Below are 27,579 nucleotides of genomic sequence, written 5' to 3'. Positions count from 1 at the left end.
AGGATGATGGAAGGTGGTAGTATTGCATTCCTATTGGCACTTTATAGATTTTTGACTGCCATCTACGACCTAGTGCAAATTTGTATTTACTGATAAACTTCTAACCAGTATAACATTATGTTTCTCAGACCTTGCTGTTACTCTTATAATTATGTGAGTTGAACTAATAGCATTTTAGATTGATGTTTTATGAATCTTCTACTTGTATGATATGATGTGTTTAAACTATGTATTAACGTATTATTACTTATATTTATCATTGTACATGTCTGGTATTTGTGAATGGTTTAATTTTGCAACCAAATCACAATAAATAACATGGTATTTATTAGTTTCTTTGCAAACTGATGAATTGGTCTATTTATTAAGATGCCTCATTACGAGGTAGGTGGTAAGGGATTACCGGCACCGGTAAGGGCACCGGTGCTGGTAATCCCTTACCACTTTATTCCGAGGTCCCTTAGCGGGTCCCTTCCTTAATGCCTGGTTTTACCAGGTGTTATGGAAGGGACCCGTTAAGGGACTTCAGAGCTAATAACGGTACCGGAAATTGGGGTACCGTTATTAGCTCCATCCCCATTCCCATTGAGCCCTATAGGGGCTCGAATGGGAATGGGGAATGGTTCCCGGAATTGGGATTTACCGGGTCCTCCAAGGTTGGAATGACCCGGTAAGTCCCTATTTCGGGAACCCGGCGCCGGAATGCGGTAAGGGGGTAGCCATGGTGCTAATAGCACCATGGCTACCTCCTACCTCGTAATGAGGCCCATTGTATTTTTTTTTGACATAGGGCCTCATTACACGGAAGGCGGTAATGGTTACCGGCCACCGTTAATGGTAACGGTGACCGTTAACCATTACCGCCTTACTACGAGGTCCCTTAGCGGGTTGGTGCTTTAACGCCTGCTTTTTGCAGGCGTTAAAAACCAACCCGCTAAGGGACCTCGGAGCTAATTACGGCACCGCAAAATTGCGGTGCCGTAATCAGTGGTCGAAGTGAGCGGGAGCGGTCGGGAGCAGTGCTCCTCTACTTTTTTAAATTACCTTTTACAGCTCCTATACTTTTATTTTAAAATGAAACCGTTCCAGCATGGTTTTGTTTTAAAATAAAAGTGTAGGAAGAAGTTGAAACTTACCCTTTCAGTGCACTGCACTGAACGTTCCCCTAAACAGCAGGTGCATGTGTTTGGTGGTGTGTATTGTGTGTGGGAGGGAACGCGATGATGGGGTTTGTGGGGAGTGGGTGCAGGCCAGCAGTGAACATAGTTCCACTACTTCTTTTTGTGCACTTCGACCACTGGCCGTAATTAGCGCCTTCCCCATTCCCATTGAGCCCTATGGGGCAGAAATGGGAATGGGGAAGGGCAATGGCACAAGGGGGATTTACCGCCCCTCCAACCTTGGAATGGGGCGGTAAATCCCCTTTCCGCCAAGGCGGTGCCGGTATTTTACCTGTATGAGCCATGGCGCTAATAGCGCCATGGCTCACCGCCTTCCGTGTAATGAGGGCCATAGTTTTAGCTTTTAGTTAGTATTTTCTTTTATGGGATGTTAATGTTTATTGTGCAAATGTCTTTAGTGTACACAGTTTTGTGGAATATTAAGACATTGGGCCTCATTACGACCCTGGCGCTAATGGGTTAACAGCGCCGTAAAAGGCTGCGGCGCCGTTAACCCATTAGCGCCTGATTACGAGGTCCATTTGCGGGACCCGACCTTAATGGCTGGTCTAAACCAGCTGTTAAAGTAGGGACCCGCAAAGGGACCTTGGTGCTAAGTACGGTACCACAATTTGCGGTACCGTACTTAGAGCCTTCCCCATTCCCATTGAGCCCTATGGGGCAAAAATGGGAATGGGGAAGGGCCATGGAGGAAGGGGGAATTACCGCCCCGCCAACCTTGTAATGGGGTGGTAATTCCCCCTTTCTCCATGGCGGAGTCGGTAAGTTACCGGCATGGTCCATGGTGCTATTAGCACCATGGTTTTCCGCCTGGGTCGTAATGAGGCCCAATATTATCCTGAATACACGTATATCACAACTAAAACTACTTCTATTGCTACTTATCCTACTGAAATGCATGGTTATTATTTTAAAGTTAGCACAAATCCCTGAAATAGCTTGTATATGTCATGAAAGTATGCAGTCCCCGGATGTTGAGCACTTTTTATTTTCTCTAGCATCCAAACCGGTAGCGGTGACTGAAACTGTCTTCATGGTCGGGACTGTGGTGGGTGGATTTCTTGGCACTCTGCTGTTCTTCGCGCTGATAGCCTGCTGTCTGATTTGCTATGCCCACTGCAAGGGCTCACAGGATGATGGTGAGTAACTCCACAGCTTTACCGGCAACCATGAAGGAGCTTTAAGCCTCTTACCCTTCTCGGTAGACTTATGCTTCATTCAGCTACTTGTTTTAGCCGATCTGTACTGTTATGTAGGCATTAACTTGTACTGTACCACCTGAGATATCTTAACCAAAAAGGACACCACTAGATAGCATTATTAAACGATATATATATACATCTTGCTGTAATATGTATTACAATATCAAATGTAACATCAATGGATAAGTGACACTCCTGTACTCGCTTTCTACCGTTCATAAGAATCACAGCTCCCAGATGCCTTAGGGCCAAGTACGCTCTGCAAATGTCAAAATAAATCAATATATACACTCGGGGGCTTTCCTAAACCATTCCATATGCGGCAGTTCATGTGGTGGGTGGGCTGTGGTGGTTGAACAGATGATTGGGGCAACACCTAGGTGGCCAATGTTTGAGGCGATTTTTGATCGAATTATGGTGCACTTCAGGGTTAAATGTCAGAACTTATTATTTACAGTTCCATTTTTAATATTGGCTCACATATATATATGCATGCATACTTTAATTTGGCAGAGGGACTGGCTTGAAAACTCTAAAAAGACTTAGAAATACACATTGTTCCATAGCCCAAGAATATAAACAAATTCGGAAGGGCAGCTCCGTACCTGGAGACATTCCCAAATGCGATCTAGAGGTCCAATTTCATGAGATTTCGGTTTAATTTGCTTCCTTATCTCAAGTTCAGGGTATCGGAAATGAGAATCCCTGTCAAAATGTAGTGTGTACATTTTGGAATAATGCTACAGAAATAGGGACACTAAAACACCTTTTAATTATTTGTCATGTGAATTTTTTAAGGTTCTATGATTAGTTCATGTGTAATAATTCTGCAACGTGTTTTTCACCTGTAATATATGTTCATTTTAGGATGTAATTTCTTATGGATTATTGTCTTTTTTTTGTAAAAGGTTTATTTTAAACCACTGATACAATAAAAAATAATATGCCTATATAAGTATATACAATGAGAAATAGAACAAGCTCTCTCATCTAATTTATGCCACATTATTGAGGTTATTAATGTGATTTTAAATAGCCCTTTCTTCCTGCAAACACAGCTGTCTGGAAAGTTATGGGTCACAATCAGACATTCAGCTGCTGCACACATCCATTCCTGTTACATTGAGGCAATTTAGGACAACCATTTAGGGCTGAAAAACTATTCCTCTGAAAGAGAATTAGTTAAGTGCAGATATCAAACAGGCTCTGGTGTAACAGAAACCTCTTAACCAAGCGTGACATCATTGACTTGTTTTTCTAAACAATACGGCATTTCAGGACAAAGACCTGAATAAAGCATCTTAGCTTGTCACCTGTTTTGTATAGGAAAGGTAAAGATCAGTAGTAATATGGAATGGTTGTTTTGTGTGTTAAAGACAAGCTACATACCGGAACTACAATGCCATTTATGTTGCTGGGATGATTTGTAGAACACTGTAATATATAACAGCTCTAATGCTAAAAATATATGACTGGGGGAACAAGTCTGAAAACCACAAAATCTTGGCATTGCCAATGCCTGTTTTTTTTATTTAACTGTGTAACTGTTAGTTTACAATGCTTGTATCCCTGACCCACTGGTTCAGCCACGACTTGCTGAAAAAAGTAGTATCTGCCACTGTCTGCCCACAATGCCTACAAATAATGATAGCAACTTTGGTGAAATATAAAACCTTTTTCTTTCTGCTAGCTCACCCCTTGTAAAACATAAACACAGAAATCAATTAAATGTTACAGGTGAGCGATTAGGAAAGGGAGCTGCTTTGTAAGTGGTATTACTTGTATGTGTCACTCTTAAATCAATCACATTTACAACAGGAGTTCAATAACGCCCTTGATTTTCAGAACTCAAAAGTCTGATTTGGATATAAGGTCACAAGACAGACCATGATGTTTCCGAAACCGTCCCAAATCCGGCATGGTGAATGGAGTAATTACCGGTCCATTCCAGGGTTGGAGGGACCGGTAATTCCCCATTCTCCCTTTTCCCTTCCCCATTCCCATTTCTGCCCCATAGGGCTCATTGGGAATGGGGAAGGAGGTAATTACGGCACCGTAAATTACAGTACCGTAATTGCCTCAGAGGAACCTTTGCGGGTCCTGTACTTAACTCCTGCTAAAAGCAGGAGGTAAGGAAGGACCCGCAAAGGGAACTCGGAATACGGAGGTAAGGGATTAACGGCATCGGCACCCTTACCAGGTGCCGGTAATCCCTTAGCTCCAACTTCGTAATGACCCCTGATGTCTTTTTTTTTAATGTGTACAGACCAATGCGATGTACCTCTGGACTGTGCACAGCGGGATGGGAGTTTGCAGTTCCAAAATGACAATGCAAATACATTGTGTGTGGGGAGAGCTCACAGGGTAGTTGCTGAGAAGATCAAGGAACAAGGACAGCCCTGATGGTGTGACCATCAATTGGGTATGCCCACAGAAATAGTTGTTGGAGAACGAAGAGGGACAAACAAAACCAGGGTGGACAATTATGTCAAAGGTAGGAGTTTGGGCCTGATTCACAAATATTTGCACCAGAGCTCATCAGTAGATATGTGGGGCGCCACCGATCTGCCCCTACTACCTCACACCGGATTCATAAAGCCTACAAGTAGAGAACATCTGGAGCAGCTTTTTACATGGCATTGGGGAAGAAGGCAAAGCAAACTAATGATGTGCAGAGACTCATATAACATGGTCAAATGGAAATGCCAGAGCTGGTGCCCAGATTTCCAGGTCAGATTGCTTGCAATATTCTGTAGACCACATCTCTCCTTCTATCTTAATTTTTACATCCAGAGACAAAGCTTTTGCACATTGGCCCTCATTACGACCCTGGCGGAAATGGAAAAATGATGGCGGAAATGCAATACCGCCATCGAACACCGCTCGTTGCGATTATGACCCGTCACCGTAAAGTACGATGCCATTAGCGACACCGCAGTGAACGGCAACGCTAACTGCACCAAGTACGCGCACGCGCGCCTTGCAAAACCGGAATCACCGCCATGGCGCAACGGTACGCGAATTCTGACCCTAGCGGACATGTACTGAACGCCATCAAGCACGTCGTAAAGTACCATTCCGCCATGGCGAGAAATACGGCATCGTGAACCAACCGTAAATGGCCCACTGAGTGCCTGAACTCCACTCCCTGGCCACATTGCACAACTCCTGGCAGGCGCAATGTACTCACACTATGCAACCAGTGAAATCTACAATTCACCCATGCATGCCAACGTAGAAATGCATGCAGGGGCTCAAAGCGCCCCGTGAGTGGGCATCCATGTACGGCATGTCACCATAGCCGTACTGATGCAGCACAGGCATGTGAAGGTACAATACATCAAAATGAAAATCAAGAACACATGACACAAAACAACAGTAGTCCCCCATCGCTTGCCACCAGCGCAAGGCAACATCCAAAACAGCATCCTGAGGGGGATTGCACCAGCCCTGTACTCTTGCCAGTAAACAAACCAACCATCAGCAGAAGCATGTACCACACAAGTTGGCAGAGTGACTGAGCAGCCAGGCTCATCCCAAGAGGGGCCGATGGGAGCTGCAGGGCACAGATGGCATGAATACAGAAGCTATTCCAATGGACATGACCCCAGTCCCCCTCCAACAAACGCACGCAAACACAGGCACCTGTGACCAGCCACATTCTGAACATCCCATCATTCCACCAATCGACCTGGCTGACAGGCACCAGTCGGCCAAAAGCCAATCCCCCGCCCCTGAACAGCACATCATGTAAACAGTCACAATGGCAGCCCCTATCCATGACCATACTGTGCTACGTAGGCAAACGCGGCCAGTACTGTACCACACAACTCAACTCAGAAGGCGGAACACAATGCAGATCATCTCGCAATACATACCGCCACAAATCGAAAATCGCCACATCACCTGCAAAGAATAACGCAACACGCCAAATATCGGAATACAATTTAAATGCACATCCAAATGACAAAGGCCTCACAGCAATTTGCAAAATAACACCAAAACATCCATCATCACCGAGGGCTGCATCTGCAATAATTGACCAGCTTCCACTTGTGTGACGCCCTGTACCATCATGGCACACAGGGCCTACATCAACGTTCCAAAAGGCAACATGGAAGCGGCAAGAACCGCAGGTCCGTCCCATGAGGCAGGCACTAGTCGAGCTGAAAGGCCGAAATGTTGCACCTAGCCACCAGTACAGCGTAAGGGCATGTGGCCCATTGGCGATCGTCCCATAAGATCGTAATGGTGCTCCACTGATTCACCCGAAGCTGCAGGTGTCGAGAGTAAAACCCATCTGGAGGAGTGGCGTACAGATGGCATCTGCAATAGGGCAGGAGATACCTGTCACCCAAATGAAACACAAATTAACCGATTGCATTACGGGACTCATGATGCATTACAATCTTCATTCAACACACCAAATCCACACCCATATGCATGCTAGCCCACTCCAAAGGAATATACACACCCCTAAATCAGTATCGATTCATAACGAAATCAATCGAGGTAAATACACCATTGGCAACGTCGGTTACTGTGCATGCGTCCGTCAAGATAGAACCCATGACATGGGATTAGTAACGTGCCTAGACACAAGTGTATGAAGGCGCGTCGAGACAGGGAGGATCCGACAAGGGCAGATAGACGTAAGTCCCACTATGGCAGCCTTGCATCACATAGCGCAGGGGAAGGGGAGTGATTCAAAAAACCCATGTACATGGCAGACCCTAAATGGAATCATCTGTCCATGCATCCATTCATCATTCCCTCATCCCGCAATGAAAACGCATGAATATTCACTCACATAATATGTGAAACTTCCATCGCGTCTGTGCGTAATGCAGTCTGCAAAAACCACTGTGCTCCTGGCCGGATCTGTAGTGTTGTGAAGCAAGATGGATTTGGGAACGTCCTGCCTTATCGTCCACTACGCTATTGCGCATCCCATTCAATTCATATCATTCATTGCTTGCTCGTAATGGGCCATGTCCCAAGGACATTCTACAATAGAACGTTACATTTCCAGCCAGACCTGTGGGCGTATCCTCGCCGCTACTTCAAAACCAAAAATGCTGGCCTTCGAATTCATCACTTGCAACATTACGTCGAAAAGGCTTCTGTGAACGCTTGCATTCACAATTACATCAATGTAGTGCGGCTGTGTGTCATAATGCTAACTGGCTGCAATCACAAATGGGACGCCACGCCCGTCGGTGAAGTACGTTACTGTGCTGCATGAGGGTCGGCCATCGATCGAGCCCTACATACCACTGACTCTTCACAGGTATGTAAGCGGCTGCAATTATAGCATGTGTAACAATGGGAGCATAGCATGAAAATCAGTCAAAGTACATCACACTGCCATCGGGATTTGATACATGATTCCAATTCCAAGATGCCATGCGGCCAAATGCAGCCTTACGTGCGGGACGTGCTCGGCCAGAAGGGATTGCATCTGCCACAGATTCATTCAATCAGCACAGGTGGAGGCCATACAGGCCGACAGCACATATATAGCAGACCCAAACCCCTCCCACAACCACTCCCACTCCAAAATGCTACCGGCAGGACTAGCGATGTTGGGCCTGGGGGACCAGATAGCACTGCAAGTGCTACAACTACAAGAAGACGACGAACAACAACAGGTACAACAACCGGGCGCACAGGGGAGACGGAGGAGAAGGAGGAGGAGGAGGGCAAGGCAGGGTCAGCAAGGCCCACAAGCACTGCCACTACCACCACGCAGGCGGCCCGCAATCCCACGCCTCCGAGCTGATCCGTTCAACCTCACTGCTGAGCAGATCCACACCCTCTACCGTTTGGACCGGGACACCATAATCGCCATTGTGGACATGACACATGCTGACCTCGTGAGCATGATAGATAGCCCAACCGCCATCCCACCCCTACTGAAGGTGGTGTCTGTACTCCACTTCCTGGCCACAGGCACCTACCAGCACACAGTCGGACAGTTGCATGGCATTTCACAGCCACTGTTCTCACGGACACTCTTCCAAGTGCACGATGCCCTCCTGAAGCACGCCGACGACCACATCACACTACCACGCACGTACCAGGAGATTACCAACGCAAAAGTGGGATTCCATGCACTTGGCGGCATCCCGGGTTGCATTGGTGCCATCGACTGCACCCATGTTGAATTGGTTGTCCCACATGCCATGGAGGTCCAGTACCGCAACCGGAAACAATTTCATTCAATCAATGTGCAAATGGTGTGTGACTCCAACAAGATCTTTACGCATTGTTGTGCCAGATTTCCAGGATCTACCCATGATTCTATGGTCCTGAGGAACACAAGAATACCACGCTACATGGAGCGACACGCAGGGCACAGATCCTGGCTACTCGGTGAGTCTCATTCCATGCATGACATCGTGGCCCATTTGATGCGTCAATGACCTTGCAGGAGGGGGGGGGGGCTACTTAGCACTATCATTCCACTGACACCCTTTATTCGTCTCATACAGGTGATGCCGGGTATCCACTGAAGAGATGGCTCCTTACACCAATCCGGAACCCACAGAACGAGCATGAGGAGGACTACAACCATGCCCACTCACGTACCCGTGTGGTCATTGAACAGGCATTCGGCCTACTGAAGGCTCGTTTCCGCAGCCTCAGCAGGTCTGGCGGGGCACTCATGTACAGCCATGATAAGGTTTCTAAGATGGTCATGGCATGTGTCATGCTGCACAACATGTGCATACGTAGGAATGTGCCCATGCCCCCTGACGCTGTACTGCATGCACCTGAAGATGATGATGATGAGGGTGGGGATGTGGAGGCACCTCAAGGAGTCCATGAGGCACAGGATGCACGTGCAATCTGACAGAGCATCATAGATGCATGCTTCTAGCAACCACGCATGGTGCCTATTACACGGAAAGGGGACCTGTGGCACTGTGTGTGTGTAGTACAGGCACATTGTGGACTGTACGCCTATGAAGGCCTCGTACGCAAATATCAATGTCCACACATGTCATTGGATGATAATGAGGTGCTGTATTGTTAATGTGATTTGATTTATACACCCTATGGACCCGCCACCCAGTGAAGCCCAACACACCCCCTCCACCCTACTACCTCCCCCCCCAACACCAGTGTCCAAATATGCATGCTGTCCGTGGGTAGACGCTATTGCAAGCCCCCTCTACGGGTATCAGGGGCACCCCTGCCCGTGGAGCGCAGGTTCCTGCCAGATCTGCGTTGGGGGCTGCCCTGGACGGAACTTGCCACGGATGATGTCTCTGCCTGCTCGCGTCCATGCATGTCTCTGAGGGTTTGTGAGAGCTCCGAGAGCACACGGCGCACAGCAGCAAGTTCAGCACAAACGTCTTTGGACGTCGCATGCAGTTCCCCCCTCAGGCTCTCGGTGCTTTTCTCCATTTGTGCTCTCAGGCTCTCGGTGCTTTTCTCCATTTGTGCTCTCAGGCTCTCGGTGCTTCTCTCCATTTCTCCCCTGAGGCTCTCACTACTTTTCTCTATTTGTGCCATGAGTGTCTCGGTGGATGTTTCCATGGCTGCCCTGGAACCCCCGCATTCATTTGCATGGTCCTTGAGTAGCGTGGACACTTCCTGCTGTTGCTCGATCAGCAGGTCGAGGGACTGTTGCCTCTGCTGGGCCATGGACATTTGCGGTGGTGTGACAGGGGGGCTGCTCAACACATGTTGCCTTGGCACAGGACTTGTGGGGGTTGGCCAGTCGTCGTCTTCAGGGTGCCCCTGCGTGGTTTCGTCATGGTGTAGGGGATGTAACATGCAGGGGGATTGGGAAAGGTCATGGATGGTACCTACGTCTCCAGCACTGTTTTCCGTGTCGGAGCATGCTGGCATGACAGCTGTGTCACCTATGGTGCTGCTACCACCAGAGGCAGTGCCATCAGATACGTTCTTTGGGGGGACCTGTGGTGCTGGGGTTGTGGACTTGCTGGCTGCTGGGGTGCCTGTTGCAGTCCCCTCCAGTGTGCTGCCACTTGATTCCTGCTGCTGCCGTGTCTTGATCCTTGCACCTGAGGTGGAGGCTCTTGGGACGTTGGTCCTGGCCCTCTTTGCAGGCGTGCTGGTAGGGGTGTCCTGCAGCTCGTCGTTGGTATCGGACCCTGTGGTGGAGTAAAGAGGGGCGAGCGTTAGTTATGGGTCTGTGGGATTTGGAATGGCAACGTATCAAATGCATTGGGGTGGTACATGAGGCTGATTTGGGACTGGGCCTTGGAGGTGGTCTCATTTTCGTGTGGATTGAGGATGCATTCATTTTGCTGCCTGCAGTTAGGGGGTGCATGCTGCACATGTAGGGGTTGTTTATGGCATCTTGATTAATTTGTTTATTCATTCTGACTTTTAGAGGGCGCTGTCAGGGCAAAGTATGTATTGCACTATGGGGTCACATGGTACTGCACATGTTCGTGCTTTGTGGATTTCGCATTGTTTCTCTTGGCCAACCTACCTGATTCTCCGGATGTCGGCACTCCTTTCTCCATCCCTCCGACTCCCTCTATGCTCTCCATTCCTATGGTGGAGGCGCAGATATCCTCCCAGGGGGTCAACTTGATGGGCGACTCTGATCCCCCCCCGGTAGCTGTGGCGATGTTCCTGTTCGCAGAAAGTATGCTGCGTACGCGGATCCGCAGGTCGTCCCACCGCTTGCGACATTGCTGTGGCGTGCGGGGTGTTGTCCCCACCGCACTTACGCGCTGTGCCACCAGGGCCCATATGGCCTTCTTGTTGGCAAGGGCCGTCCTGGTCATTTGACTGGAGAAGACGACGGCGGCATTTTCCTGGAGGGTCTCGGTGAGCACGGTCAGTTCCTCTCGGGAGAAGTGGACCTGCCGCTTGCGGTCACACGCTTTCTTGGCTACCTTTCCCATATTTATTTTTTTAACAGGGGTTGCTAACGGGTTGGGATGTGTGTCAGGGTCGGATTTTTAATGGTTGTGTTGGGATTCGGATTTTATAGTTGTGCGGCGTGCTGTTTCCCGTTCCGGCCACATGCTTTTACTTCCGTTTCCGTATATTTACGGTGCCCGTAATTTGCGGTGCCCGCTCATTACGGTGACCGCTCATTACGGTGACCGCTAAGATGGGTGGCGGTATTGCACCTGGTGCAGCGTACGGCGGCGGTAAGGGCCGTTTTGGGGTCATTTCCGCCATCGCAGCCTTTCGGATTCCGCCATGGCGTAATGCTCGTGCCCGATGGGTCGTAATTAGCCGCACTTTGCTCCTTCGTGCAATGGCGGAAACGCTATTTACGCTGTTGCGGTCCGGTCAGTCACTTTCCGCCAGGGTCGTAATGAGGGCCATTGTCTTAAAATAGCTAAAATGTGATGCTATGTTCAACAATCATGGCTTGCACATCTCGTAAAACACAAATTGAATAAACTGGACAACATATATGAAACAGTCAGTTCGGCAAAATGGAAAGATCTCAAAAGACAATGGGCCTCATTACACGGATGGCGGAGAACCATGGCGCTATTAGCGCCATGGTTCATGCCGGTAAAATACCGGCACCGCCTTGGCGGAAAGGGGAATTACCGCCTCATTCCAAGGTTGGCGGGGCGGTAATTCCCCCTTCCTCCATTGCCCTTCCCCATTCCCATTTTTGCCCCATAGGGCTCAATGGGAATGGGGAAGGCGGTAATTACGGTACCGCAAATTGCGGTACCGTAATTAGCTCCCTGGGTCCCTTTGCGGGTTGGTTTTTAACACCTGCAAAAAGCAGGCGTTAAATCCCCCAACCCGCAAAGGGACCTCGTAGTAAGGCGGTAAGGATTTACCGGTACCGGTAAATCCTTACCGCCATCCGTGTAATGAGGCCCAATTAAGATCTTCAAGCAGCATGCCAACAGTGCCGAAAACATCAGGGATTAAAACGTGTCAGTGCTTTTCTGTTTATTATACTATTAGTGTTAAAATCTGTGAGAGACATTGGGAACCCATTTCAAGTGAGCTGGTCCGGTAACAACGCTGGAATTAATGCAGGTACAGCCGGCTCCAGAACTGTTACTAGACCAGCTCACTCAGAGTCTGCCGGTTGGGCCTGTGAACAACTGGCAGGCCTACCCTGCCGGTAGTTCAGGCCTCGACCGGCAGAGAATTCACAGAAGCACCGGTACCGTTAACAACGGTGCCAGTGCTTCAGTGGTTCCCATCCCAGGGAGTGCTATGGCACTCCACTAATTTACCGTTACTCTGCCGCCCGTAATATCCTGGTAATACCAGGATGTTGGGCGGCGGAAACGGTAAACCGAGATTGCTCGTGAGCCAGTGAGAGACATTGGGCTTCATTACAATTGAGCCGGTCTGTTTACAACGCCGGAATAAATGCCAGTACACCTGGCCCTGGCATAATAACCAGACCAGTTCATTCAGAGTCTGCCGGTAGGGGCACTGAACGACTGGCAGGCCTGAAAGGCCTCTGGTTCAGGCCCCTACCAGCAGAACATTCACAGAAGCACTGACACCGTTAACAAGAAAATTATAGGTAAAGCAATTTGGGACAAAAATATTTATGATTTAACATTTGCTAACAGAACAGAGGACATGACTTGAAGACCAGATTATGGAGGGGAAAGTAGAAACATTAACCAGGGATGAAGACAGGACAGAATTTCATAGGAACATGATGGTGGAGAAGTGCTGATATGAGGATGAAGGGGTGTTTGAAATGTGTTGTAGAGATGTTAGTAAGGGTAGGGAGAGCGTAAAACATGGCTGATAAAGTATCATAGTTTGCTAAGAGACAGTTTCTTCAATGAATTTAAATCGCTGTAGTTGGAGACATACGGAGAGGAAGAGAAAACGCATGCCAGGGTATAGGTGCTAGGAGAGGGAGAGAATGGAAATGAGAGGGAGCAAAGGGAGCTCTTGTAGTTGCGGGAAGGTGAGCCGAGGATGATTGAAGAAATCGAGGGGGGTCATGTGAAGTGAGATGAGTCCATTGATAGTTTGAAGATGACGAGGAGGGAGTTATACTAGGCCCTTGTTTCATAGCTAACAAGCTAATCTGATGATGGACAGTAGAGATAGAGGTAAAGCGAGGAAGGTTGAAAGATTTTCTGACAGTGACGTTCAGGACTTTATCTAGAGGTGCAACTCATGGTTAGGAAGGCCATAGAGGAGACTGTGACAGTAGTCAGATCTAGAAAGGTATGTGGAGGAGATATGTTGTTCAGCAGCATTGAAAGGGAGAAGATGATAGCAATTTCTGATGTTGAGAAGGTTGATTCTTGAGACAGTGCAAGATTTAGAAATGAAGAGTGAGAAGTTGTGTGGTGGGACAAAAACGATGCCAAGATTACAGGCGGAAGCAGAGTAAGGCAGGTAGTCAGGAGAGAAGAGAAGATGAGGGGGAGAGGAAGAGGTGTCTGATTTGGCTGGGAAATAGAGGACTTCAGTATGAGTGGAGTTGAGCATGGGTGAGTGAGATGTCATCCAGTAGTTGATGGCAGAGAGACAGTTTGCAATTTTTGACAACAGGTCATTGTATAAAGAGGGAAAGGAGACGAAGGACTGAATGTCTAGATAATGGCGTCAATAGCTGATGTATATAGAGTGAAAAGAAGTGGACCACAGACAACCCATTAGGGAACTCCAAAAGTGAAGGGTGTGAGAAGGGATGGCCCAGGCCACTCAAAAGTCTTTTGAGGCAAGGTAAGAAGCAAACCAAGAGAGGGCCTTTTCCCTGATGCCAACAAGAGATAATGAAGAGAGCTGGTAAGAAGGGTCTAGAGTATGAAAGGCAGCCGAAAGGTCAAGAAGAATAAGAATGAAAGAAAGGTTTGCATGTTGTGCGGAAGAGATTAAGTTACTGATATTGAGGGGACTGTTTCGGTAGAATTCTGAGTCCTGAAGCCAGTTTTAAGAGGGTCACAGATGTTTTGAACATTAAGGAACCCCGTGGGTCGACTGAGTACTACTCTTGCTAAGATTTATGAATAGTGTGGTAGAAGAGATGCAGTAGGAAGGTTGGCAGGGCGGTTAGGATCAAGACCAGGTTTTTTAAGGAGAGGGACGACAGTAGCTGACTTGTAGGGTGAGGAAAAATTGTATTTTCAAGAGAGGAGTTGACGAGGGAAGAAAGATGCATAGCAACAAAGGGAGCTATCTGCTTCGCAATGTGCAGGGACAGTGGATCCATGGAGCACATGAAGGGATAATCTTGAGGAGTAAGGCGAGAATCTCCTCAGGTTTTGGAAGGGCAATGGAGTAAATAGTAGCAGGAGAGAAGGGTAAGAGTTGTGTAGAAAAGTGTGCTGGTGGAGGGGATAGACGTTAAGTGATGAGGGTATTGTAAATGGAAGGAATTTAAGTAGCAAAGTAGAGAGAAGATCATTAGAAGAAAGAGTGGAGGAGATGGAGGAAGGTTTAGGAGAAGAGAGACTAGAGTTGAGGGACTTTTTTATGAGGTGCCTAGTTTGGGAAGATTGAGGCGAAATGAGACACAATTCACATTTGGGAGAGTCAAGAGTGGAGGAGTGGTTATGAAGAGCAGTGAAGTAAAGCTGAAGATCAGATGAGTGCCTGGACCTTTGTCAAGTGCAAAGTTTTTCCCTCATTGTTGCTTTCAGATTGCAGATGAGAGGTGTTATCCACAGTCATAGAAAGGGAGGGTTTTGGAGTGAATGCAAAAAGGGGGTAGTGAGAGGAGAAACGAGAAAAGAGAGCAGCGCTAAAGTTAGTGAAGGCTTCCTCAGTTGTTGGAGTGGTAAGTTCAGCATAGGAGGAGGGTGAGTGTTCTAGGTCAGAGTAGTAGATAGAGAGTTTGGAGGAGGGAAGCTTGTGCTTAGTAATTACTGTATTCATGGGAGAGGGTGAGGAAGTAGCCATAGTGGAGATTGAGATTTTGGTGGCAAATGAGATGTGAATGAGGTCAAGGGAGTTTTTGTGTGAATCTTTGTCTGGGCAGAGAGTGAATGGAAGGGAGTGAGTGATTTAGGAAATGAGAGTTAAAGCCAGTGGATGGAGCAGCAGAGAGAGAGGGTAGGTTAAAGTCAACTGTGACTATGAGGTGATGATTGGGTGGGAGAAAGTCGATAAGTTGGGAGTGGTTATCGAAGAATTTATATGTAGGACCAGGTGGCCGATAGAGATAATGTGAATGCCATTGCAAGCAGTGATTGTGGAGATAGTATATTCAAATGAGGAAGAAGTGGCAGGAAGTGGCAGGAGATAGGTAAGTAGGAGGGATAGGAAGTTTGGAAGAGGAAAACCGCCCTACAACACCACATCTGCCAGTAAGGCAGAGAGAATGGGTGAAAATGTAGGCAGGGTTGTGAATGGCAGCAAGGCTAGCAAACTCCTTGGGAGAGATTCAGGTTTCAGTAAGGATAGTAAGGTTGAGAGAAGGTGAATGAGAAAGAAGTCAGAGGTAAATGATGTTTTATTGCAGACAGACTGTGCATTCCGAAGAGAAATAGAAAGAGAGTGAGATGTAACATTGACTCTGAGAAGTAGATAGGAGGTGGGGGTATATGGGAGGAGAGGAATTGTAGTGAGAGTTACATCTGAATGTATTTTGTGACTTGCAAGAATAGTGAGGTGAGGAGAGAGGTGGCAATGATGGTTCTGAGTGAGGAGAGCCAAATGAGAAGTAATGGAAAGGAGGAGATAGCAAGTAAATTGCATGCTGGGGATAAGACTTAGGAATAGCCTTAAAGTCTATTACTAAACACGTAGCATTAGTTGACTGGGGCTGAGGTGCCCCAGCAACATGAAATAAATGGGAGGGTTTATAAGGAGCATCCAATGATGGGAGGAAGGAGGCCAGGATGCCAGATGGGAACACAGAGCAGGGTATGCCAGGCTATTAAGTCTGGGCCGGCCACCCTGCCTCTGGGTTACAGGCTCAGATGAATGGTGTGAGATGGGAGTGGACCCGATGGTAAGGCCACGCTCAGGGACACAAGCCCAAGAGGATCAGGCTGTTGAGGGGGAAAGAGAGCGATGGAAGCCATACCTTGGGAGAGTTGCAGGCTCCAGTGTCATGCAGGACAGTGTAGCACAACTTCAACATTGCACAGGTCAGTGCAGCATAGCATCCAGTGGTGGGAGCTGGGACACCAGATGGAAAAACAGTGCAGAGTTATCCACCCATTAGAGCCAGGATGCTATTCTTCTGTAGATTGCTGCTTATGTTTTGTCCTTTCAAAGATGATGTGGGTACTTTCAGTCTTACCTCCAGCTTGGGCTAGGAGCCGCTAGCTCCCTCCCACACTCTCATCACTGTGGCTGAGTCCCACCTCATACAGCATTCACCTCCACTCATCAGAGCTCATGGGTCCTATATCTCCACCGTTGGTTATGTCTCTATTGTTTACCAACAGTCTTCCACTGTCTCCGTGGGCCAGGAAAACCTATAAAAACAAATTAATTGGAAGAGAGTTCAGGAACCCCAACAAATTGCAAACTGAGGTTAAAGGCAGTAGCCATCTCCTGGACGTTGAAACTGGGGAAAGGACCAACCCGCCTGGAATTTTGTTTGGGACTCTTTTTTTATCATTATTTGCTTTAGGGAAATTTATCAAGACATTATTTTTCTTGTAATAAACCTTTCCAAACTGAATCTTTACATCATCCTCCCTTTGCACCCACTCAAGAAGACCTGGATATCCCCTTTGCCTCCAACTGACATATTTGCAGAGGACACACACAACGATTTCTCCTTCCCTTCCTTTCTGTCTGAAATCTCTGATTAATTAAACAATTGCCTCACTGCCATCCGCCACTGCATGGCTCAATGTTTCCTTATGTCCATCTCTTGAAAGACATTTTTTTTCTGCCAGCCTTCAATGCAACCCCATTCGCCCTTCTCCCATCTCTTTGCCCCAAGACCTATGCACCCCTTATGCATAGCTGACTCTCATGTAATTGTCTTCAAAATGGACTATAAACTCTTCTAGTTCATCATGGCCACTATCACGTGAACCAGAGTCAACTTCCTTGATTTTAAGAGAATCTGCCCACACCATACACACCATTGAACAAAAAAAAACAATATATACTTTAGTGCACAGCAAGCTGGAGTGCTATGCCAGTCCATTTCAATGTTGTTACAGGCACCTTCTTCAATCTTCCCAGAACCACCACTATCCTCCCCCATATTTTCATACCAATACCAAGATGGATGCAATATTGCTCTCTTTTAAAGTTCATGATGCTGATCCTTAGAGTTATTCATATTGTTGCCCCCAATAGCTTTCTGACTGCATCCTGCTTTACTGTCCTCCTTGGACTCTCCCTCAATGACGCTCTGTAACCTATCAGCCCGCATTCCACCCCGTGTCTCCTCCCATGTTTGCTCCTTAGCTTTACTTGCCACACTTTAGTGGACTGCTCTACACCTGGCTATCAATGCATTTCATTGGTGGAGCTCTTCAAATCAAGACTTAAGTTCCATCTCTTAAATAAAAAGGGAGTGCTTCTTAACCTTCAATCTTCCCTCAACCTGACAGTTTGACACACCTACATATCCACCTTATGCTAATGCCCATCCAGTCACCTCTCAATGTCACACCTGTTTTTCTTCTATCATACTGTCCCTGTCCCTGATTCATGTTCACATTATAACCTCTCCATCAAATGGTTCTACTCTTCTGTTGTAACATTTGATCTCATTTACAGGAACCTTAGAAAAAGGACTGGCTGTGCTCCTTATTATTGTTCACTTTTCAAGTCATTTCCTGTCAAAATGAGACTCCTGTTCCTCAATGCAGACACTATCAGAAAAAAATAATGGTGTGAGTGGCTCAGTATAGATTCAGAAGCTGATGGTTTTCACACCTCTGCGATACCCGGAAAGCACTTCTTCTGATGTAAGATAGCAGTTAAGGCGATCTTGAAAGTGCCTTTTTTTGGTTTTCAAGATTATTTTTTTTTATTTAAAAAAAATAACAACCTAATTATTTTCTGTTTGTCCTCGGCTAAATACAATTGTCGTAATTTCCTCTTGAGTTTCGGTCTCTCAGTTCTAGCATTTACATGGTACTAGGAAACCATGTTGATACCTGAACAAATCAAAGGCAATATATGCTATGAAGTTGCAGAAAAACTCTCAGAGCTCTTTGTGGACAAATCTGTAGATACTGGAGGCTCAATAAAAGCTCAGATTAATAGGATCCCCATCCCCCCCTCCCTTGACACTTCTTTTCAGTTACTTTAGCAGAATATACAAGATCGATATTATGGAAAATCTGAGCAAAACTACACATTTTCATCCATGGTTTGTCTCAAAGATGAAGGGGCACATATATAGACTTCGGTGCTGACAAAGCTACGAAATTCATCGTGGTTTCTTGAAACTGCATGCATAATCCGAAACATTTCCAAGACAGCGATTACCAAGAACCATTGAGAAATCAGAAAAGCCAATCTCCATTGCTGAAATGCCCCACCCATTGACCCATAATAAAGCGCACCAAAAACCATCCTGAAACTATGTCAGCACCCCATCATCCTTGGGGCTTGTTAACATTTCAAAACCAAGGTGGGCTGGAGGCTGCAGTCCCAAATTAACCATTGATAACTTTGAAAATCAGCTCTGCAGTGTTTGCATCCTAGACATTCTAGTGGTGATTGAAAAAGGCCATAACCACAAAACATCCACTGAAGAATCAAAAATAAAACTGCTCCTTAGCGTTTGGGCCCCCTGAAAACTCCATACACCCTTGCAGGCCCCTAAAGCGATTGGGAGCGTGTTGCCTTAGATTAATGAAGCACGATATTTCAAGTAGCTAGCGGTTATAGGCTGGCAAAATCCACAGCCATAGAGTCTCCCCACTGCAGCATCCAGTTTGCAGAGATCTCTATAAAAAACATAGAACATATACAGACACCCTGCCCATGGGTGTTTCCATGTCACAGTTTCAGCCTAACGGTTACATCATCCTGCTGTCTGATTAAAAACAAAAACTCACCTGCGTGAATCGAAAAATCCACAGCTGAGCCAGACCACATGCGCCTGTGTCATCAGCTGTGAATTTGCTGCCTCCATCAGCTGTATTACAGAGAAGAGCCCCATCTCTGCTGCTATGTGTGTGTGGAAGAGATCTTGACAGCAGCAGCGCCATGACTCGCCCACTTCTGCGTGCAAAGGACTGTTTTTTGCAGCCATGGGACATTGCCCAGCATTAGATCTCCACTTTTAATTTTTTTTAAAGATACTTTTAGTTGGCTAACATATGTAAAGTTTTGTCACTCAGTAAAACTACATTTTACACCACCAAAAGAAATATCTTTCAACTTTTTTGTCTCAGACCTGGAACCCACACTTTGCTTTTATTGCCAACATCTGTGTTCATTCTAACATGTTTTAATGTTACTAAAATATAAATTCTCAGGCCATGCAACATATCTGTTTTTAAACCCATATCTCTGCTTTGTCAGCCTATATTTTCAGTGGTATAATGTCTGCCCATGGGCCTGAAGCTGTGTTTCTGTGAACACTGTGTTTTTTTAAATGGCAAAATCCTATGCCATAGCATTTTTTGTATGACTGAACATGCATGTGTTTTGCAGCCATGAAATTAGATCTCCACTTTGTATTTTTTTTAAAACCTTATTTTCATTCTATCACCTATAATGTTCATAAAATATATATTTTCATGCCATGCAACACATCTTTTTTTATATCTAGGACTCCGCTTTGTCATTCCATATTTTCTATATTGGGCATCCTCAGGGGCCTTTGCTATGCTTGAGCCCTTATAGAAAACATGTTCACCATTTTCATGTCAGGGTATGCTTAGGCATGCTCGCCCCTAGCTGTTAACCTCATGACTGCTCCTTAATTGGACATGGATTTTGATGGTGAGAAGTTGCTGGTCCGCCCTGGATCAACCTGATATAACAAAAATTGTATTCACATTTATACATTTTATTCAGCTTTCCTTCACTTTAAAATGCTGCAACCCTCCCAAACCTATTTATAGCTCAAGCCCATCCTTCAATTTTTAAAATTATTACAGCGTGCCTTAAAAAACATAACCTCCTTTTTATATTATATCTATATAAAATGATGACGTCAGCCACTCTGCCTAGCTTTATATTAAATGTATATAAAACTCTTATCAAATGTACGCCAACTTTATATACAAATAATATAAAATGTATAAAATCCATGAAATGAATATCAAATACTTTAAAGTGCTTATCAATAATATGTACAAAGCCAAACCCACTTCCGCATCATCAACGCGTCACCACGACAAAACCCTGACATTCACAGTCTATCTCCTCACAACTCACTTCGACCTCCAACAGGCAGAAGCGCACACACGCTCTCCCAAACACATTTTTATATAAACTTTAAATTCACTTTATAATCAATCATCTCAACATCATATCAGACACATTGTATATCAAAACATGTACATTTGATATAAAATAGATATCATCTTTGATATCAATTTTACATAAAATGTATATCAAATTGATATAAACAATCATATAAAAAATGGGAAGGCGGGACTAAGGACAGAAGCAAGGGGCGTTGCCACCTGTCAAAAATGTATCATTGCAAAAAAGGAGTGCCCATATACTACTCATCAGGACCATGCAACACTGTATGGAGACCTTGTGAGATTTGATATGGTGAGAAGTAGCTGGTCGTTTTCATCAACTACTTTTCTAAGTGTCCCACAGTGGAATGATGGAGTGCAAACATAATTAAGTTCTTAGAAACTATATTTTCCAGAGAAGTACACCCAAGGTTCTTGATCAGTGAAAATGAAACATAGTTCCCTTCTAGAGCATTGTTTTTTAATTATATTATATTTATTATATCAAATGTTTTGGATAGAAATTGCATTACATCTGAAAGTGACCATCAGGTGAAGCAGATTCATCACGTGCAGCGTAACTGCAGATAATTGACTATGCAATAGGAATTATATTGGGAAGCAGCTATACAAGAGACAACAGGGTGTCAAAAGCCAACAAAATGCATTCACATGGGAGAAACTCATTTGCGATTGATGATGTGCCACATGGCTATAGCTAAACTCTTTTTGGCATGGGTGATACTTAAGGACACACAGGACGTTATCTTATACATGTGAAAGGAGAAATTAAGTGCGGCAAACATTAATTTAAGCAGTGGAAATCCACAATGGAGATAGCGAGTGCAAAGTATCACTTAGCGTAGGAGTCTTGGTAAAAAGATAGATGGGTGTCAATCATAGCAAGGGAAGACTGAATTATTCAGACCCTGTGCAGTCAGTGTCACGGGTGACATGTTTCGAAACAACACAGTAGTGTAGTTGTAGTATGTGGGAGTATGAGATGGAAGGAGGATCATGGGAATTAACGACTGAGGCCTTAGTGATCTGTGAGAATAGAGTGTGTATACTGTGGAGAGCTTTAATGTTCCATCTGAACCCACTTCGACAGGACCTGGTCTGGGGACTACACCTGTTGATAATTCAGGTAGTGTCAACAATGGTAAGTTGAGTGGAGGCCAACCACTTTTCTGTTAGTGGTCATCTGGAAAGTGTTGTCTGCGGATTTGATTACTTCACTTTTAATTAATTGTTAGGCTAATCTGTTGTTATGTGTTCAAATCTAGTCCTGCAATTTTCAATTGTGGTTGTTGGTCAAATTCTAGATATTGTAATTGTTGGCGTGGAGGTGTGTAGAATGCTAAACATATTCAGAATGATTTACCTTAAGACTGCTACGAGGTAATTCCAGGAAATAAGGGCAGAAGGTCTCCTTTGGGGTTGGCAGGTGCTGCCATGCTGATCCAAGATGGGACATATCGCTAGGGTTTGCAATACAGAAATATCTAACTACAGACCTGACTCTAGGTTCCTACACTGTGTTCCGTAACAAGTTCCTTGCTTTACTATTAAACCCTAGCGAGTAGGAAGGGTATACCCGGTGAACTAATTCTGGGCACCTGTAGCTTTAATGGCCTGAACTTCCTTTTCTACTCTTTGCAGATAAGGACAAGATAGAAACCAGTTTCAGCAATCCCAGCTGGTGAGTAAAACACTTCTCACTCTTAATGTCATGGCATCTTCTAATGTGTGCTACTCTTTCGTCACTGAACAACCCTCTAATCAAGGCAATGGTGAGAAAATAAAATCATGTTATGTATCAGTGAGATATAGTTTCACATTAAATAAATGCTGTTGGGAGGATGCGACTCCCGCCTCTCCTTCCTTTGGTGGTTCTTTGTTTCTTCAGTCTGAAATACTATACGGCAAGATAGAGACCAGATTTGTCCAAAATGCTAGCCTCTATTAAGTGAATCTTCATCCGTTTGCAGTGTGAATCCTTGCCACTTGTCATTATTATCACATGGACTGTAAATCGGTCCATGTCTACCCATTAACCATGAAAGAAATAACAGTATCTCTCTATTGCAATTCTATTGAAGAGCACATGTGTTGTGTGGATTTGTCAGCATTCGCTTTATTCTACAAAGAATCCTGGAATAGCTATTTAAAAACCTGTACATTATTGTGTATGCGAAAACATGAGACCTGCAAAATTGACTGAATCCAGCAGTCCACATCCAGTGTGACACTCGCACATTTGTATGCACTCTATCACATCCCAGCGAGACAAGACAAATATCACACATAGGAGAGGAAGCAGAGCAGATGCAATTGAATACCTGGATGTGTAGCTCTTTCTCAATCTAACTGCTGCTTAGGATATGATATGGCATTTATAACGCACCTATACACAAGTGTTTCAAGGGAGGGGGACAGAGAAGGACAGAGAAACCGATCTTACCAGGCCAAGTGACATTGAGATTGCATGCGTGCAGGGGAGAGGGACGGGGAAAAGTGCCAAGGGAGGGGGAGGAAAATGCTGAACATGTGATCAAACAACAAGTAGTGCAGCCAGCAGGTGGCAAGTGCAAGAGTTAAGTGCAGACAACAAGTGTCTAATTAGTGCAGGTAAGGGGACTGTAGGGTTGCAGATACAGACCCAAGTGCAAGGGTTGACAGGAGGCAGTGCTGGTGTGCAGCTGGTTGGGCAGGGACCTGGTCCCGAATTCAGAGGGTAGTCAGGTCCCCAGTGCAGTATCAGACAGAGATCAGCAATGGAGAGGAAGAGAGAAGGCAGAAGCAAAGAGGAAAGTCTTGAGGTGCTTCCGGAACCGAAGATGGTTCTCCTCAAGTTTCAGAGAGGCAGGGAGGCTTTTCCAGAGAGTGTGGCCCCAGCTGAAGAAAGAGATCTACCACCAACTCGTTGCTTGGAGAAGCGACTGACCCTGAGGGAGTTGGAGGTGTGAAGAGCTCAAGTAGGAAGATATTTCCGAAGAGAGAGTTGAAGGTATTGCTGTTGCAGGCCCCAGAAGCCTTCTGGACAGCGCAGAGGGTCTTGAACGTAATCCTTGCAGCCACTGCGTGCCAATGAAGAGATTGCAGTGCTGGAGATGTATGATCCCTGGGCTTGAGGCCAAGGACAAGTCTTGCAGTCCTGTTCTGGATGAGCTGCAGAGGGGGGAGAGTAGAAGCAGGCAGATTTAGAAAGAGGCTGTTACAATAGTCCAGCCTAAAGAGAACTGGCGCTCTAGAGACAGTGAGCTTCTGGGGTTGGTAGTTTGACTTCTTAGAGACGTCAGAGATGTGAGGAGAAAAGGGAAGTGCAGGGTCGAAGATGACCCAGAGGTTCTTAACCTCACAGGTGGGAGCAGGAAGAGGGCCAAGCGAGGCCGGCCAGAGAGTGACAGCAAAGGAAGGTGCAGGTGTGCCGATGAGGAGGATCACCATCTTACTGGCATTAAGGCAGAGATCATTGGTGGAACACCACTCCTGGATTGCAGACAGGCAGTCAGAGATGAGAGAGGGAGAAGAGGTGGCAGAGGGGAGTCTGAAAACAAGCTGAGTGTCATCCGCATAGCAGTGAAAGTTGGGGCAGAGAGCAGCAATTCAGTGGGCGAGAGGTGCCAGGTATTGGTTGAAAAGCCAGGGAGAGAGGTTAGACCCCTGGGGAACCCCACAGGTAGATAGTGAGATAGAGTAAAGGAAGGAACCAAGGTGGACCTGGGAAGGTCGGTTGGAGAGGAAAGAGGTCAGCCAGGCCAGGGCCTGATCGGTGATACCCAGGTTATCGTGGAGGCCATTGAGCAGGATAGCATGGTTGGCAGAAGAGAGATCGAGTAAGATGAGGACAGAGGGGAGATTAAAATAACAGTTGGAGATCAGGACTGTACAGATGTTCCGGAGAGCAGTTGCTGTGCTTCTGGCTACTCTGAAGCCAGACTGATGGTCATGGAGACAACCAAAAGATTCAGTGTGGAGGTTAAGCTGGGAGATGTCCAGCTTTTCTAGGAGTTTTCCTAGGAAAGGAGTGATGGAGATCGGGCGGTATTTAGCCGGGCAAAAGGGGTCGGCTGAGGGTTTCTTGAGAAGAGGGTGCACAAGAGAGTGCTTCAGGGGGAGGGGAAGGCTCCGGTGATGAAGGAGTGATTGCAGAAGTCGACCAGGGCAGGAGCCAGCGTGTCACTGTGGTCGTTGATGGTTTTGTAAGAACAGGGAAGAGCCTGTTTTGATGAGACTTTCATAGATCAGACTTGTCTAGAAATCTTGTCAGGGGAGAATAGAGGAAAGGAAGATAAAGAGGGAGGAGAGGTGGCCTCAGGCGGGCCAGAGGTAGCGGAGAGAGTAGCAGGAAGATGAGGAGAGGACGAGAGGGTGGACACAATGTCCTGGGTTTTAGAGATGAAATGAGAAGCCTGGGCTGTGCAGAGGGCCTGGGAGGTGACAGGAGAAGTAGAGACTGCAGCAGGATTGTCCAGCTCCTTGCAGGTTTTAAAGAGTTCGGCCGGGTTGTTAGATGACGCAGAGATGCAGGCTTGGCTGTGGGCTCTCTTCTTGGTGTGGACAGAGAGCTGGTATTGTCTTTGGAGCAGGCGACAGGCCAGTTTGTCAGAGGATGCACAAGTTGCCAGCCATTTCCTCTCAGCCACTCTACACTTGCGTTTAAGGGTGACAAGGTCAGAGTTGTTCCAGGAGTTGAACTTGACTTTGGGCTTCAAACGGATCCTCATGATAGGGGCAAGAACATCGAGAGTATCAGAAATAGAAGATTGGAGCTTGGTGAGGGCTGTGTCATGATGTGAGTGAGGCAGAGGTGGAGTAGGGGGAGAGAAAGTGGTGACAATCATCAGAAATGTGTCATGTATGAGGCTCTTCCAAAGCCCTGCTGTCTTCCCCTAACCCTGCACCCAGAAAACCAGCTTGTCTCTGCTGTCCGGCACATTGGGTTCTGCTTTGTCAGTAGGCATCTTCGGCACAAGCTCCCTCATATGTCCCTCAAAGTTTCACCCAAAACAAATGGGGATGTCACTGTAAGCCCATTGCGCACATGGAATTGTCAAATATATGCAAGAGAAAAACCTGTCAGCTCGGTCCCACCTTTGCAATTTTGACAGTTACTCTCCACCTCTCACCCTTCCCCATTCTCACAATTACCTGCCTGGGAGTTTTCCCAAGGGAGGGCTTTTCTAGTTAATTGAGGTTCCAGTGTACTCCAGGGAGACAATTTCTGCAAGCACTATACCCAATGATTGGTCCCAGGAAGATTAATCAGAGTCAGACTTGGTCACCTGACAGTTGTTGGGGCCCTTAATGGGTGATCTTTCTTCATATGTTGCCCTAATATTCTAAGGCCCAAATAATAGCGTCTTTCTGCCACTATAGAAGAGTTGTTGCCAATTGTGAGATGATCAAGGGCCAAATCACCAACCTCAGAACTGCCAATTGAGAGACGTTAAGTATTTGGGTGACACTCAAGTATTTCAATGCACTCTACCACATTCCACTAAGCCAAGAAACACGCAATGCATATGTGAGGTGTCAGAGGAGTGATACAACATGCCTTGGTATGATGCTCGGACATCCGCTGTTCATCAGTTACTTTTCCTTCTCCATGATGTGGTTGTAGACCCTCTCTAGTGTAATACATTCCATAGAACAGATTATGTGAACCATGTTCATTCTTAGTAGAGGCACTTCCATACTGTTGTACTTTTTTATTAAACTTGGGGATTCACCCTAAGTCACTGAAGGTAATTCAGTCCCCTCTCTCACTGTACCCTAGAGAGGCTCAGCTTCACTTCACTGATGATCCCCAAGGCTGAAACACGTTCCTGGGGTTCATGATGACACTCTTGTTTAGAGAATTGCCTAGCATTTCATGCTGGATTGCCCTTGTGGGTGCAATCTAATATTCAAAAGGATATTTCTCCTCTGTGAAGGGTGCAGTGAACTACAATGTGGTTGTAAACCCCCCTGAGTGCGTAAACATTGCCATGGAAAAGGTTATTTCAATCATGTTCATTTCCGGGGGGGCGCCTACACTCTTGCAAACTTTCATAATCCGTGTCTGCATCATGGGTTCCGCATACTCACATCTACTGATGTAAACCCATCAAATCAGCTGCTCTCTGCCACATTCTGTTTGGCTGTTGGCATCAGGGGGCTACTGCGCAAGCCCCAGTGTCACTCAACATGTCACACAAAAATATTGAAAGGCCACACATAAGTACATTGCAAAAATGTAAATGTCACGCATGCATTTGGTGTAGACTTGGAAGCTCTGAAGCATGCCTTTCATCCGAACAACTCTCCTGAAGTCCACCATCTTCTTTTCCACCAGGGGATACATGAATCCCCTCTCCTTTCTTCAAAGAGTCTGACCTCCTCTGCCACGGCGCCTGCACGCCTAGCGAATTACCTTCTCTCCCGCGCTCGCCCACGACCATTCTTCCCCTCACGACACTGAGCTGGAAATGATAAACGGACTCGCCACACTCTCCTTTACTATTTCAAGTGGTGGCCATCGTTGTAGTTCTTTTTAAAGGTAATTGGTACGTGTGGCACACGCAAACCCGATTTCCATTAGATGAAAACCTCCATGTGCATCCTGGATAGTTGCCTTGGCTGCTAATAGCATTAATGTATTTGCCTTGGGTGCTAATAGCATTAGTGGCCATGTAGGAGGATTTGGAGGGCTTTCCTATTCAGTAATCACTGTAGGCTCTTTGAGAAGCCCGTAGACTTTCTCCGGCCTGTCACCCTTGGCTAGGGGGCCCTGACTGGCCAAAAAAGAGCACTTTACCACACTTAACGGTACATTGCAGTCTAGTTATGTCATTAAGACTCACCTGCAAAAATACCTCACTAATCAATTGTCATGAGGCAAAGCAGTTGAGT

At 46.2% G+C, this 27,579-nt stretch overlaps 1 protein-coding gene across 1 annotated transcript in view; it reads left to right on the top strand.

The window, feature by feature from the left end:
* Positions 1-27,579, top strand: part of LOC138451625 (uncharacterized) — a 221,763-nt gene that overhangs the window by 108,545 nt on the left and 85,639 nt on the right. The window contains exons 3-4 of the mRNA XM_069604918.1: positions 2,180-2,320; positions 22,345-22,384. Of these exons, the coding sequence (XP_069461019.1) occupies positions 2,180-2,320; positions 22,345-22,384 (181 nt within the window). The remainder of the gene's footprint in view (positions 1-2,179; positions 2,321-22,344; positions 22,385-27,579) is intronic.

Source organism: Ambystoma mexicanum, chromosome 1p (assembly GCF_040938575.1).
Source record: "Ambystoma mexicanum isolate Mex_15411 chromosome 1p, UKY_AmexF1_1, whole genome shotgun sequence".
Taxonomy (NCBI): domain Eukaryota; kingdom Metazoa; phylum Chordata; class Amphibia; order Caudata; family Ambystomatidae; genus Ambystoma; species Ambystoma mexicanum.
This window is presented reverse-complemented; position numbering and strand designations above follow the sequence as displayed.